Here is a 13,469-nt window from a genome sequence, read left to right as displayed (position 1 = left end):
GAACTCGCCTTACTGCCCAGGGGACAATATTTCTGTGTTTACAGACTGCAGCCAAACCCCTCCACCCCCCATGGGTGACTCTTTTCTTTTGTGTGTGCATATGTGTGTGTGTGTGTGTGTGTGGTACTGGGGATTAAACCCAGGGACACTCCATCATTAAGCTACATCCCCAGCCCTTTTTATTTTCTATTTTGAGACAGGACCTCGCTAAGTTGCTGAGGCTGGCCTCCAGCTTGCAATCCTCCTGCCTCAACCTCCCAAGTAGCTAGAGTCACATGCATGTGCCAACATTCTTGCAGCTCTTTCCCAACATGATACTTGAGGCAAAACATGTGACACTAGTATCAGAAGTCAAACAAGGCATGTCCTTAGCAGCCCTGAAGTTAGTAAAAGCAGATGACAGTAGAACTTAACTACTCTGTTGTAAGGGCAACCTTTCTCTGATCTTGCATATTTCCTCAGGGCTTTCCCAAGATTTCTTCCCCAACAGCTCTGTGAGCAGGTTGGTAATTATTCCTATTTGAAACTGGAACGCTACGAGGTTAATTCATTTGCCTGATTCCGCTAAGTGAGTTGAATCAAGAATCGAAGTCTCAATTCACTTGTTTAACACACGGGCCTAAATCAGAAACTCCCTCTTAAACATAGTAACAAGTTGCTGGGCATAAGGGTGCATGCTTGTAATCCCAGCATCTCCGGAGGCTGAGTGCAGGAGGATCTCAAGTTCAAGGCCAACCTCAGTAATTTAGCAAGGTCCCAGGCAACTTAGGGAGACCCTGTCCCAAAACAAATTTTTTTTAAAAGTAGGGCTGGGAATGTAGCTCAGTGGTAAAGTGCCCCAGGATTCAATCCCCAGTATCAAAAAGCAAACAATAATAACAACAAGTTACTGGTCACAAAAAGCTGAAGGGAGATTTCTGGGGAGCCAGAATAAAAAGGGGCTATGGAATCAGTGTCAATCTGATCAACACCCACAGCCAAGCCTCTGTTTTCCTCATTTGACAACAGGGATCAATGATAGTGGTTCTCAGCTTCACATGTGTATATATAAAATACCTAGGACCCAGACCCAGGAATTCTGATTGAAATGATCCTGTGGCCTGTGGCATTGGGGCTTTTAAATTCCAAGTGACTTAAATGTGCAGCCAGGGCTGAGAACACTGCAGTAAGGGTCACCTGAGTATAACATCAGCCAAGAGTCAATCAATAAAAATTGGTTCCCCTACATCATCTCTCACGACACTAGTTAGGAAAATCTTAGCATCCCTAAAGAGCAGGTTTTAAGGATCCCCAGTTGCTCCTATTCAGTGTAGCTCATGGGACTGTAGAAGGTGTCCAGTATGCATGGATGAACTACCTACCATCTTTCACTAGAATCAGGAATCAAAGGCTATTAAAGACACCATGGCCTCTAAAAGTCACAGGTACCAAATGCAGTATTTTATGGAATTCTATGGTAATATTTAATATTCAAGGGAGATGTTTACCTAGCAATGGAATGAGAGGCTATATTTAGTCCTAAAAAAAACATTTGAGCCAGGTGTGGTAGTGCACAGCTGTAATCACAGCAACTCAGAAGGCATCGAGGCAAGAGGATTGTAAGTTCCAGGTCAAGTTCAGCAACTTAGCAAGAATCTGTCTCAAAATAAAAAGGGCTGGAGATGTAACTCAGTGGTTAAGTGCTCCTGGGTTCAATCCCCAATACAAAAAAGAAAAAGAAAAGAAATAATTGGGAATCTCTGTCATCTTGTTTAGTCATTATTCCATAAACAAGTTATTAATACATTTTTAATCAGTGCTTTTATTTCAAAATAAACATCTATTTAATGAATGCTCAGATTCCTTAGCAATCAAAAGTAGGAATATTCTATTCTTACCCACTTAAAAATCAGCATCCTCCCCAACTTACTGAAGTACCTATGAGGATTAACTTAGGTTTCCCAGCTGCTGCTTAAAAATCAATGGAGTGCTTTTTAAAAGCATCATACTTGGGCTCCTCCCTATAATTTTCTGATTCAGTTGGTCTGGAAAGGACCTCTAGCACTAGCAGTTTTTTAAAAATTTAAAAACTTTGCATTAAAAAATAAAAAAGATTAGCGGGGCATGGTGGCACACACCTGTAATCCCAGTGACTCTGGAGGCTGAGGTAGGAGGATCACGAATTCAAAGCCAGCCTCAGCAACAGCGAGGTGCTAAGCAACTCAGTGAGACCTGTCTCTAATAAAATACAAAATAGGGCCATGGATGTGGCTCAGTGGTTGAGTGCCCCTGAGTTCAATCCCTAGTACCCACTCCCCACAAAAAAAAAAAAAAAAAAAGATTGGTTTTAACTACCCATTGATTTATAATGTACAACCAAAGTTGAAAAAGCACTGTTCTAATCAAATCTCAAATCTGATTTTCAGTCTTGCTGGGGTATGATGGGCTTCTCTTAACTTCTGGATTAAAAGGATATAAACTTAAAACGTTTTTTATAAACTTAAAACTTAATCAGCCTCTTTTCTATTTTACTGGCATTGTTCACTTTTTTGGTTTGGAGTTCTAATTTATGATTTGGCACTATCTCTTCCTCTAGGGAATACATTTGAATTTCAGTGAAACCTTTATCCCTGGGAAAGAAGTTCTTTCATAGAAAGTGAAAAATGCAGGGATATAAGTGAAAAGTAAAAAGTTAAAAGTATACCTTCTTGACTTGACTCAATCAAAAAGTCCATGGTAAGCTTTTAACAGGCAACTAATAGAATTTAAGCAGGATATTAAAACTGCACTCAAAACCAACCTTTAGAATATAGAAGACTTCAGTTTAATAATAGTATCCTATTTTATGATTTTTAATTTAATGATTTTGTTTTAATTTAATGGTTTTTATTTTAAAATCAAAATGGAACTAATAAAAATACTCTTATAATTCTTCCCTCAGTTGTATAAGAGACCCAACAAGAAAGTCAGTATAAACAAGAAGTCAAGTCTGTTCATCCTGGTTGGTCCTAGGTTTTTGCAGGGTGCAGAGCATCTACCGAGTTAAGAAATTTTCTCTGTGCTTCTTGAGGGAATCCCCACCACCAATCCTTATCCTGGAAAATTATGTCCTGGAAAAAAAAAAAGTCCATTCTTGTCTTAGAAAGATAAGCTGAACAGGTTGTACACTGAATAACTTGAAGAGTACCATTCATAGTGTAGTCTTTATGAATAGCAAACCATTTAGTTAAGTATCACTTGGTAAAATCACTCGTCACTCTTTATTCAGCATTTTCTATGAACCAAATAAACTCCAGCTCACTTGGAGGTCCTGGGCTCTGATCCAGGCTCTGATCCAGCTGGACAAGACCTACTCAAGGTGGAGGCCTGAGGTCTCCAATTCAGACACCAAAGTGATTATTTCCAAGTATCTCCTCTACTTTAGACTTCACAAGGGAGCTCTCAATTCTTTCCTAAGTTAGAGGTACCACTGGAAGGTTTTGTTAAGGTACAAACAATCACTTTTGCTTATAATAGTGGTAAGAGGAGCCAGAGAGTCCTGACAGTACCCAGACTCCCTGCTCAGTGATGAGGAGTGAACCTTTGGTGGCTCTGGAGGAAATGGTAACAAGGTACCAAGAGTCCAGGATCACAGAATCTCTCTCCCTCCACCATCCAGTCTCATTTTCTTACTCTCTCCCCCATCTCTTTGGATCTGTCACCCCTATTTGCCAGCAAAAGCAAGTCCCTTCACTTGTTTCCTTACCTATAAATGGCATCATGATGTCTACACCCACTGGGTCATTGGAGGATAACATGTGTATGTTACAGCATCTGGCTCAGAGAAGCTTGTTTGCAGATCTTGGTCCTCTCCCCCTTTCCACTCTTCCTTTATGATGTCTTCTACTGCCCAAAGCCCTTCCCTCTCTCCACTTCCTATCACCTTGTGTAGAACATCCCCAATCTGGATTCACAACAGTACCCAGCCCTATTCCTCTGTCAGTTCCAGAAGCTGAGAGATGCTCTAACAGCCCTTCACAGAAAGAGGTGGACAGTCAGGTTCAGAGTGGCTCTTGCAGTCAAATAAAGAGGAGATGAGGTGCACAGGACTGAGTGATTAATAAGAAAGCTCCACACAGGATACCAGCCTTCTTCCTGCTGAAGATGCAGACTCAGCCTCTCTAAACTGCCCCAGTAGCTCCCACAGGCTCTCTGGTCTTCAGAGTTGTGACCCTTCTGTCCCTCCTACAAAAAAAGAAAAGAAAAGAAAAAAAGCTTCTGATCCCAGAAATTGGTTCCCTCTATCCTTGCAACCTTCCTCAGATTTGGTGTCCTGGCCAAACACAGGGAGAACAACACTGCCCTGGAGCTCACATAGCCTGGGGGTGGGCAAGGTACAAGGTACAATCTCCAAGCCTCTGGGACAGCTGGAATCTGTCTGTCCTGATCTGCTTCTGGGCCTCCCACCTTTGCCACCCTTTCTTCAGTGGTTGACCAGAAACCCCAGGGTTGATGTCTGGCTTTTCTCCCCAGAGGCCACCCCGTCCCCTGCTCTATACAACTGCTTTAGCGCCTACATTTGCTTCATTCCCAGTGCTGCCCACCTCCCATAATGATGCTAATGGACAAAAGAGAATACAGCTTTCCTGAAGCAGGAGAGCCACCCCAGCTTCACCCTGCTGACTGACCTGACCTATTGCTGCTACTGCTGCTGCTGGGAATCCTGGTGCATGCTGGGAATCCAAGTGCATGCTGGGATTTCAATCAGTTCCTCCATGCATTTTGAGTTTGCTCAGAACAGTTCCAAACTTGGAACTGTTGGTTTCTAATCCATGGTTTGCACTCCTTGAAATGAAGTTCAGGACTTTGTGGGACAAGATAGATACTTGAGAAATAAAGATAAGGCACTTCATGGGATGAGCAAGACACTTGAGAACCAGAGATTTTCAGGTTACCCATTGCACAAACTCAACTTTGGCCAAGAAGATGTCCACATGCACAAACTTGAAGATCCAGAGGAAGATGCTTTTGCTGTCATGTCAGAGGATTGACTTTAAGGTCTGGTGTGTTCTTAATGGAGGTGAGAACTAAGTCCTGGAACATACTGAAGATTTAGAGGTCCTATTCCCAGCCCAGGGCTTAGCTGCTCACATGGATACCACCCATAAACATGCCATTGGATCCTGGAGGTTCCATAAACACAGCTGCACATACCAAGACTTGGCAAGGTGCCCCATCAGCCAATGGAGCCCACTTATTGCAGAATTTTACTGATATCCTGGCAAGAGGAGCTGCATAATATCATCATCTTGTCCCAAGTCAGGGGAGCCCAGGAGAAATAACAGCAGGAGCTTTGGAGTACAAAGAGCAGAAGCATTCCCCCAGGTCTTCTGTTTTCTCAGAAAGACCAGATAAGGAGATTCGGTACTCACTATGGTAAATCAAGGAAAGGTTGAGGCAAAGGCCAATGACTTACCAACTCAATTTCTACAAAGATGTTTGAACAGAAAATAAAAATCTTTGGACAAGAAGAATAGAAGGAAGAAGAGCTGAATTGAGAAGAAGAGCTTAATGGACACCTGCCTGTTTCCCAGGATTGAGTGATTGGTAAGCAGCCACTCACCAAGCACATGGCCAGCTTCAAAATACTCGCCTCCCACTCACAGGATGAAGCCTTTCCAAAAATTGTACTCACTGGAGATATCCACCTTCTGTGGCCTTAAACTGGAAGATTACATGGGGAAATGTTGGGCAGGGTTTTAGTCCCTCTCCCAAGAAAAAGGTGCCAGCTTCATTTTTACAAGATGTTTTATAAATCTTATTTACTGAAGACACAAAAGGTGTTTGCAACCCAAGAAGCCTAGTGAGTTTCATGTGGATAAAAGAAAGAGTTCTAACCAAGCTTCAAGAACCTGACTTCCAGTGCCCTTGCCCACCACTATGTTCATAGTTCAGACTCCATGGCTTCCTGAAACATGCACAAAAGAAGACATCTTGGAGAAACATAACGCACTTGGCTTCAGAAGTACCAGATCTCTTCAACCTGCTGGGAAACCTGGCTTCAGGGCTCCAAGCTTGTCAATCAAGAATCACACACATCCGAGAAAAACCTTGTCAGAATCTTTGGTTCAGCATTCCAAGATGGCGGCAGCAGCAGCAGCAGCAACGGTTCTCAGGAAAACCAGCCAATCCCCTCCCCAGGCTCTGGACAGCAGCAGGGCTGGCCACCCATAAGGAGGCCACAGTGCTTGTGAGGCTGGAATTGTGGGCAGGAGTCCTAATGGTGGCCCTTGATTTCTTGCAGACATTGATGAGTGCCTCTCAAGCCCTTGTCTGAATGGAGCCACCTGCGTGGATGCCATCGACTCTTTCACATGCTTATGCCTTCCCAGCTACGGAGGGGACCTGTGTGAGATCGGTACGGCCGTCTCTGCTTCAGCTAATGTTACTAACAGCTGCACCTCCTCCTCCTTCCTCACCCTCCCCTTCTAATCACAGACTCTAGGCCCTGACTGGGGCCCCATATCCATCTGGACAGCCACCAGAAGTCTGCTTCTCCCACTGATTCTTACTCTTTCTCTTGCTCTTCCCCTTGAAAACCCTCTTCTGGAGCACTGCCTGATCTGACCACAGGAGAGACTGCAGGCTAGGTAGCCTGCACTTTGGAAGGTGGGGCTCTGGGAATCTTTACACCACTAACTTTCTCCAGGGCTCGCAGACTTGCTGATGCCACCACCAAGCTTGGTGAATGCATCAGACTAAGAGGATAGAGCTGATTCTGTGCACTTGTCTTGAAGGAAACTGTGGGTGGGAGCAATTGTGTCTCACTCCAATGATAGCCTCAAATCTTCCCAGCATGGTCATGGGCAGTGTCTGCCTGCTTTATTGTCTGTGGGACTTTTGTGGCTCTTCCATGTCACTGGGAGCCATGGTGCCATGCTAACCAAGCTACCTTGCTCTTCTCCTGGATGAAAGCTATATGGTTGGTCTGCTGAGAGCTCCTGTGTCACCAGCATGCTCAAGTCATGCATGAACGGGGACTGCTGCATGTCACCTTCTCTTCATCACATGACAGCTGCCATGTTGGTCATGCTTCCTTTCTTCCTTCCTGGTTCAAGGTCAAAGGACTGGCCAGAAATAACAGTCTCACTGCAAGGCGCAGGGGCTGAGTTTCCTTTCCTGGGTCTTGCCAACTCCTCTGTTTCTGCACCTGTGTACCAGGAACCCTCCCAGGGCTAGGCTGAGCCCCAGCTCTCTCACCTGTGGACCTTCCTACTCTCCTCCCAGTCCCCTGGATTGCATGGGCTTCCTGACTCAGAGAGGAGATAAGGCTTCAGGTGTGGGTAGCAATGATTCATGCACACCTGGAAGTGTGCAGGAGCTCAAAGCTCTTTTCAAAGCACTCTCAAGGTGAATACCAGAAACTTCCAGAAAGCAGTTGAAACTCCTGGGCATAAGCAGTATGGGTGGTAGTCGAGATTTGCATGTTTCTTGAAGACAATGGCAATGTTACAGGCTAGTGGAAGAACTTAAGGCTTCTAGAAGAAAAAACTTGAATACCATCCTCTCCTGCAACCTCAGTTGGGTGGGAGTGGAGAACTATAGAATTTTCTCCCCAGGATACAAAAAACTTTTGCCAGAGAGAAGAGTCTGGAACATCCACACAGACAACAGCTCTGGGGTTCCAGCGTGGGAAGGAGAGGTTCTGCAGGAATCAAGGCAGGACTGTCACGGGACTCTGATCTCTGATGGAATAGAGAGTTTGTTCCAGAGCCTCTCAGAGGGGCCCTGGGCCTGGGTACCCTGTGAGGCAAAGCTGCATCTCTTCTCCCACTCCAGCCCTCAGTCCTCACCACCTCACAGTGCCTCACACCTCCACTCTGACCTTGTAGACAGTCTCCCAGTCACCCTGGAATTCTGTCTGTGCTCCCCAAAGCCTCCATCCTGCATGACCCCATGCAAGCACACTCCAGCTTTGCCTGCCCAGGTCAGCCCACAGGCACTGAGGTGGCCCAAGAACTGACCCCACAAGTCAGCCCTGTGTTGGAATCTCTGTCCTCCTTACGGTGCTGAGCTACTTCTGAGACCTCTCCAGTGCTTTCCAGACCTTTGCTTCATCCCCTGGCAGGGCATTGGTAGCAGGGGACAAGGCCTGCTGACAGTTCCTCCTGCTACTTCACCTCTTTCTTCTCAGACTACTGGCCTCTCCTCTCCTGTTTTCACTCTTCCCAAGTCATGTCCTCCTCCCTTGTCAATCATCCACCCTGCATGCTAAGACTCCTTCCCCTCACCCGCCAATCCTCCCTCTGGCACGACCAGATTGGTGGCATCCAATGGATGGCTGCCTACATCCTGAAGTGTTCATGACCCCAGGATCCTCCCCCTGGGCCAGCAGTCCTCCACCTAGGAGGAACCCTTCACATGAGAGTCCCCATGGGATGAAAGGCGAGAGGGACTTGGAATTCCCTCTGTCCAGTGCTGCACCATCAGACATTTGACAACTGGCTCTCACAGAGGAAGGAGGAGCCCTGATGGGTAGCATCTGCCAGTTCCTGGGGCAAATACTCCCAGCAGGGCCAATTTAAATCTACCAGTGCCACATCATGAAGGCAGAGTTAGGAGCTGACACTCAGAATTGCCACTTCCATCCTGAGTGAGCTGGCTCCCATATATCCCTGCCTCTGCCCTCTAGCCTGCTCCAAGGCCTCCAGAACAGCCCCTTCTCCAGAACAGAGAACTCATTACAAATTTAGATGTTACTCTCCTCTTCCCATCAGACACAAAAATATAAAATAAAACGAAAACCCTGGATCACCGGACCCCTGGTTGGCTGTCTCAGAGGCAGATAGAGTACTCAGCCGGAGGCGGCTCTGATGGAAGGCCTGAGAGTTCTGAGTCTTCTTCAAAACCAAAGCAGACTTACTTCTGCTCCTTTCCTCACCCAAGGTTCTGTGGGAAGGAGACTGCCAGCAACTTTTTGTGCCCAGGCCTGCCGGCTCTGAAGCCTCCAACTGCTTCCCACAGTCCCTCTTCCCAAAGCCTCTCACAACCATGTTTTGCCTTAAATCTCAAAACCTGCCACCTTTTTGACCCGGTCCACTGAGCTCTGTCTGTCCTCCAGAGCATGCACCTGCAGGTGGAAAGTTTGGGCAGGGAGTGGCACTACATCAGGAAAAGAAAGGTCCCTGGCACTAACATTTTCCAGAGACTTAGTCAGGGGCCACTGGGGGAGCCAGGACTTACTGGCTTCCCACAGGACCATGTTCCCAACTGGGCCTGTTCCTTCCCTTGAGAGCTCAGTGAGGGGTAAATCTAGGAACCCATGCCATAAAACTGGCAGCGACCACATCCCCAACTGGCCTTGAACCCCACTTCAAACCCCTGACCTGTGTTGCAGACCAGGAGGTATGCGAGGAGGGCTGGACCAAGTTCCAGGGACACTGTTACCGCCACTTCCCCGACCGTGAGACCTGGGTGGATGCCGAGAGACGGTGTCGAGAGCATCAAGCACACCTGAGCAGCATTGTCACCCCTGAGGAGCAGGAGTTTGTCAACAGTGAGTGTGGCAGGGGCTGAGGAAAGTAGTCACGTGGGCAAAGGGTCTCACTTGTCAGAAACTAGCAGAGTTGGGGACTGGGGGCATGGCTTAGTGGGACAGCACTTACCTAGCATGCACTAGGCCCTGGGTTCCATCCAGCACCACAAACAAAAGAAAGGGAAAAAAAAGAAATTAGCAGAATGGACCCAGTGAGGCTGTAGCGTGGTGGAGCTAGGAGGGAGGGAAGGCATTATTGTAGCTCTAGTTCCCTTGGTCAGACAGAAACCTTTGGAGTCAGCAGCTCTGGTTGCTCCCTAGAGAGTACTTCACCAGAGCCAGTCTCAGACTCACTCTGCGGCTGTCATCCTTCCATGTTAGCTTGGGGAGGTAGTCCAAAGGGCACCCCAAACTTGCATGCGCTGAGACCCTCGTGAGGACCTTAGAAGCAGGTGGTACACACCCTGGAGCCCACCTGCCTCCTTCCTCACTCCATCCCCTGAGCTCCAATTTTCAGACATCCCCAGGGTGTCCAATGCCAGGTCCAAACCCAACTTCCCTCTCCAGAAAATGCTCAAGACTACCAGTGGGTCGGCCTGAATGACAGGACCATCGAAGGGGACTTCCGTTGGTCAGATGGACACCCCTTGGTGAGTTCACAGCTGGTGGCCCAGAGGGGAGGGATAGGATAAAGACCCCCAGAGATGCTTTTGAATCAGGTACAAACACTTACTGAGCAGCTGCAGGAGCCCTGGAGGGCAGGGATTGTGCCTCGTTTCTCTCTGGGGACCAAGCCCAGAGAGAAACAGTGAAAGAAGGCATGAAGCCAGGCAGGGAGTCAGAAAGAAAGGAATGAATGACAGCAAACCACCGTGAGAGGCCACGTGAACACTTCAGAGCCTCCTTGCCCATAGAGATGGAAAGCAAGACAGATGCCAAATTAACGGTATGGTGGGGGAGGGGCGCAGCTGTCAGTGCTGCAGGTGTGACGGGTGGATTCTTCTCAGGGCTCCATTCATGGGAGTTCTGAGCTTCTGGCAAGGAACAGACCCCAGATGTGGACCCAGTTCCCCAGAGGGCCCGTGGGTTCCATGGCACCTCCAACAACCCTGACCAGACTCCCAGCAGCCTTCACCAATGTGACAAGCCAGAAGTTGGACTGAAAGAGAAGAAAGTAGGGACAGGCCAAGCCATGAGGTTCCAGCCCTCTCCTCACCTCTTCCCTACCTCTGCCTGCAGCAATTTGAGAAATGGCGTCCCAACCAGCCTGACAACTTCTTTGCCACTGGAGAGGACTGCGTGGTGATGATTTGGCATGAGAAGGGCGAGTGGAATGACGTCCCCTGCAATTACCACCTGCCCTTCACATGTAAAAAGGGCACAGGTGAGCAGGGCCCAAGAGTGGGTTCAGAGCAGAGAGGATCAAGACTTTCTGCACTAAGGGAGGCTCTTGCTATGTGACCCGGCGTGCATCCCTATCCTCCAGCTACTGGTGTTTTGTGGGGACATTCTCTAAAAGCAGATGGAAACTGACTTGGGAGGTCTCTTCCAGCACCAGCATCTCAGAGCCAATGGCAAGGGAAAGCTGGCTCCTAGGGACCATTCACAGGGACAGCAGAGTGTGAAGGTCACTCCACACTTACTGTAGTCCTTTGAATATCAGTTGCAGAAAGTCGCTGGTGATGGCATCTGGGTTGGGAGTTTCCCTCTCTTTGGGGTTCCTGAGTCCATCTGTCACAGAAACAGAGTTGTCAGGCCCTAATCCCTCAGGACCTTGAGGTGCTGGTATGATGTACCTACCAGCTCCTGCTCATGGCCTTGTGTCCACAGCCATCCTCAGGGTCCCTCTTTCCCTGGAATTGGATGTTTTCATAAAGAAGTCCCAGGTGGTCTGCCTGGCTCTGCCCCTCTTTCCCTGTCTTTCTCCATTTCTTTTTCATGGCCTTACAGTCCTCTTTGTACAGTGCTTTTTTCCACTGAAAAACCCAGGTGTAAGAACCGGAAGTCTCCCAATTCTTGGCACTAGGTAAAAATGCCCCTTTCCCAGCAGACAAGGCTCACCACCAGGTGGTGGAGCTCAGTGTCCTCCCCACAGTGCCTTGGGCCCTGAGCTTGTCATAGACCACAGGTCACAGAAGGCCCCAAGAGACCCCTTTCTAAAGGGCGTTTGCCCCTCAGTGGCCTGCGGTGACCCCCCCGTGGTGGAGCATGCCAGGACCTTTGGACAGAAGAAGGACCGATATGAAATCAATTCCCTGGTGCGATACCAGTGCACAGAGGGCTTTGTCCAGCGCCACGTGCCCACCATCCGGTGCCAGCCCAGCGGGCATTGGGAGGAGCCTCGGATCACCTGCACAGACCGTGAGCATCACCTTCCCACCACTAAGAAGGACTGGGGCTGGATTCTGCCAGCGCTGCCTTCTTATCCCCAGGAGGGGACAGCAGGGGCTTGCTGTCTCCTGGGGATCCTGTATCATCCTTGAGACTGAGCGAGGGTGGTGATGTCATGGAGCTGCTCAGTCACAGATCACGGACCCCCTGCCTCAGGAAAGGCCAGGGGCCTGTCCCAGAGAGGGCTCACATTCATGGAGAGGAGGAAACAGAAAACTGGTGGCCTGCTTTCCTTTTCAACAGCAGCCTGCATGCCCTTAGCCCAGGAAGGCTCTGGACAGCTGAAGGCTGACGTCCTAGGCCCACGGTTTTGCAGTGAGGGGCACCAAAGTAGAGGGGGCAGAGTGGGGACGCCTCAGCCTGACCCCACTTCTTCCCCGCTCACCAATATTTCCCATCTTCCTTTCACCTCAGCCACCACCTACAAGCGCAGACTACAGAGACGGAGCTCACGGCCCCCGAGGAGGAGCCACCCCAGCACAGCCCACTGAGGGGAGCTTCCAGGACGCGCCCAGGATGCTGAGCCCAGGAGCCTGGCAGGCAGACAGTGCATCCCATCCAGATGGTGTTCTCTTGTCACTTTTTGTCATATAAGGAATCCCATTAAAGGAAAAAAAAATGAATCCCACATTGTGTATGCACCCACCCCCACCCCATCCCCAAATCACCAAAACCTCATCCAATTTGTCCCCCAAATGCCAAAGCAAAGCAGACTTATTGTAACCCACGGACTGAGTTTAGAGACATTTCTTCAGTCTCCCATCGTGCCTTTCCAGGGACCAGAGCAGGGACAGGGGGAGAAGGGAAGGGGTTAAGTTAAATAAAGAAGATTATTTTTTGTTTCCTCACTTTACCCAAGAGCAGTACAATCGTTGGTTATTTCACCTCCAGGGAGAGCTAGGGAGGAGGGAGGAGGGGTCGGAGAGAGGTGGAGGGCAGAGGCCTGAAGGACTCAGACCGGACCGCAGCTGAATGTATTGGACAAAAGGAGCCAGGAGGGCTGCACCATCTGTGTGGGGTAGAAGCCTGGGGAGTGGGGGTCCAGCTGGCCGGGGGTCAGCGGGCAGGAGAGAGCCAGCAGAGGGATCTTCACAGCATGGGGGTCGCCCTCCCTCCAAGGGTCCCTCTCTCAGCGTCCTCTTACCTGGGTCTGCCACCCTAGCAGGTGTCAATCTCTCGGCAGGGCTGGGTGGGGGCACTTCCTTCCGGAGGGAGTGCCACCCACCCCCTCACCCCCACCCCACCCCCGGGACCGTGCAGGCACCAGGGTTCCGTGCACCTATTTATATTTTTGAAAACTAAAGATTATGATAATTATAATAATAAAGACATTGGAAGAGATCTACTTCTTTTCTTTTCCCTTTTTTCAATTTAAGGAGGAGGCAGCTGCAATCTAAGGCCTGCCAAAGGCTCTGAGGAATAGTGCCAATGGGGACATGTTTTGATCAAATGACCCCACACTGTGTGACTCTTGTTTGTTCAGAGCCTGGGACAGTCAGCCTGGTGTGCTTTATTTTTTATTAGAGTTACAATGTGTTTGATGGATTCTGCACATGTGAGTATATGAATATGGAGTGTGTACCTG

At 48.7% G+C, this 13,469-nt stretch overlaps 1 protein-coding gene across 3 annotated transcripts in view; it reads left to right on the top strand.

Annotated features, from left to right (window-relative positions):
* The window catches only part of Acan (aggrecan), a 36,397-nt gene extending 23,626 nt beyond the window's left edge, over positions 1-12,771 (top strand). Inside the window, exons 14-19 of one of the 3 annotated variants that reach the window (XM_047538805.1) lie at positions 6,263-6,376; positions 9,356-9,514; positions 10,061-10,143; positions 10,733-10,877; positions 11,672-11,854; positions 12,299-12,771. In XM_047538805.1, the coding sequence (XP_047394761.1) occupies positions 6,263-6,376; positions 9,356-9,514; positions 10,061-10,143; positions 10,733-10,877; positions 11,672-11,854; positions 12,299-12,375 (761 nt within the window). In that variant the 3' untranslated portion in view covers positions 12,376-12,771. The remainder of the gene's footprint in view (positions 1-6,262; positions 6,377-9,355; positions 9,515-10,060; positions 10,144-10,732; positions 10,878-11,671; positions 11,855-12,298) is intronic. The other 2 variants (XM_047538806.1, XM_047538807.1) reach the window with 2 other exon arrangements.
* Positions 12,772-13,469: the final 698 nt, after the last annotated feature.

Source organism: Sciurus carolinensis, chromosome 2, assembly GCF_902686445.1.
Source record: "Sciurus carolinensis chromosome 2, mSciCar1.2, whole genome shotgun sequence".
In the NCBI taxonomy this organism is placed as follows: Eukaryota; Metazoa; Chordata; class Mammalia; order Rodentia; family Sciuridae; genus Sciurus; species Sciurus carolinensis.
Note: the sequence above shows the minus strand (reverse complement) of the source record. Positions and strands in the feature narration are given on the sequence as shown.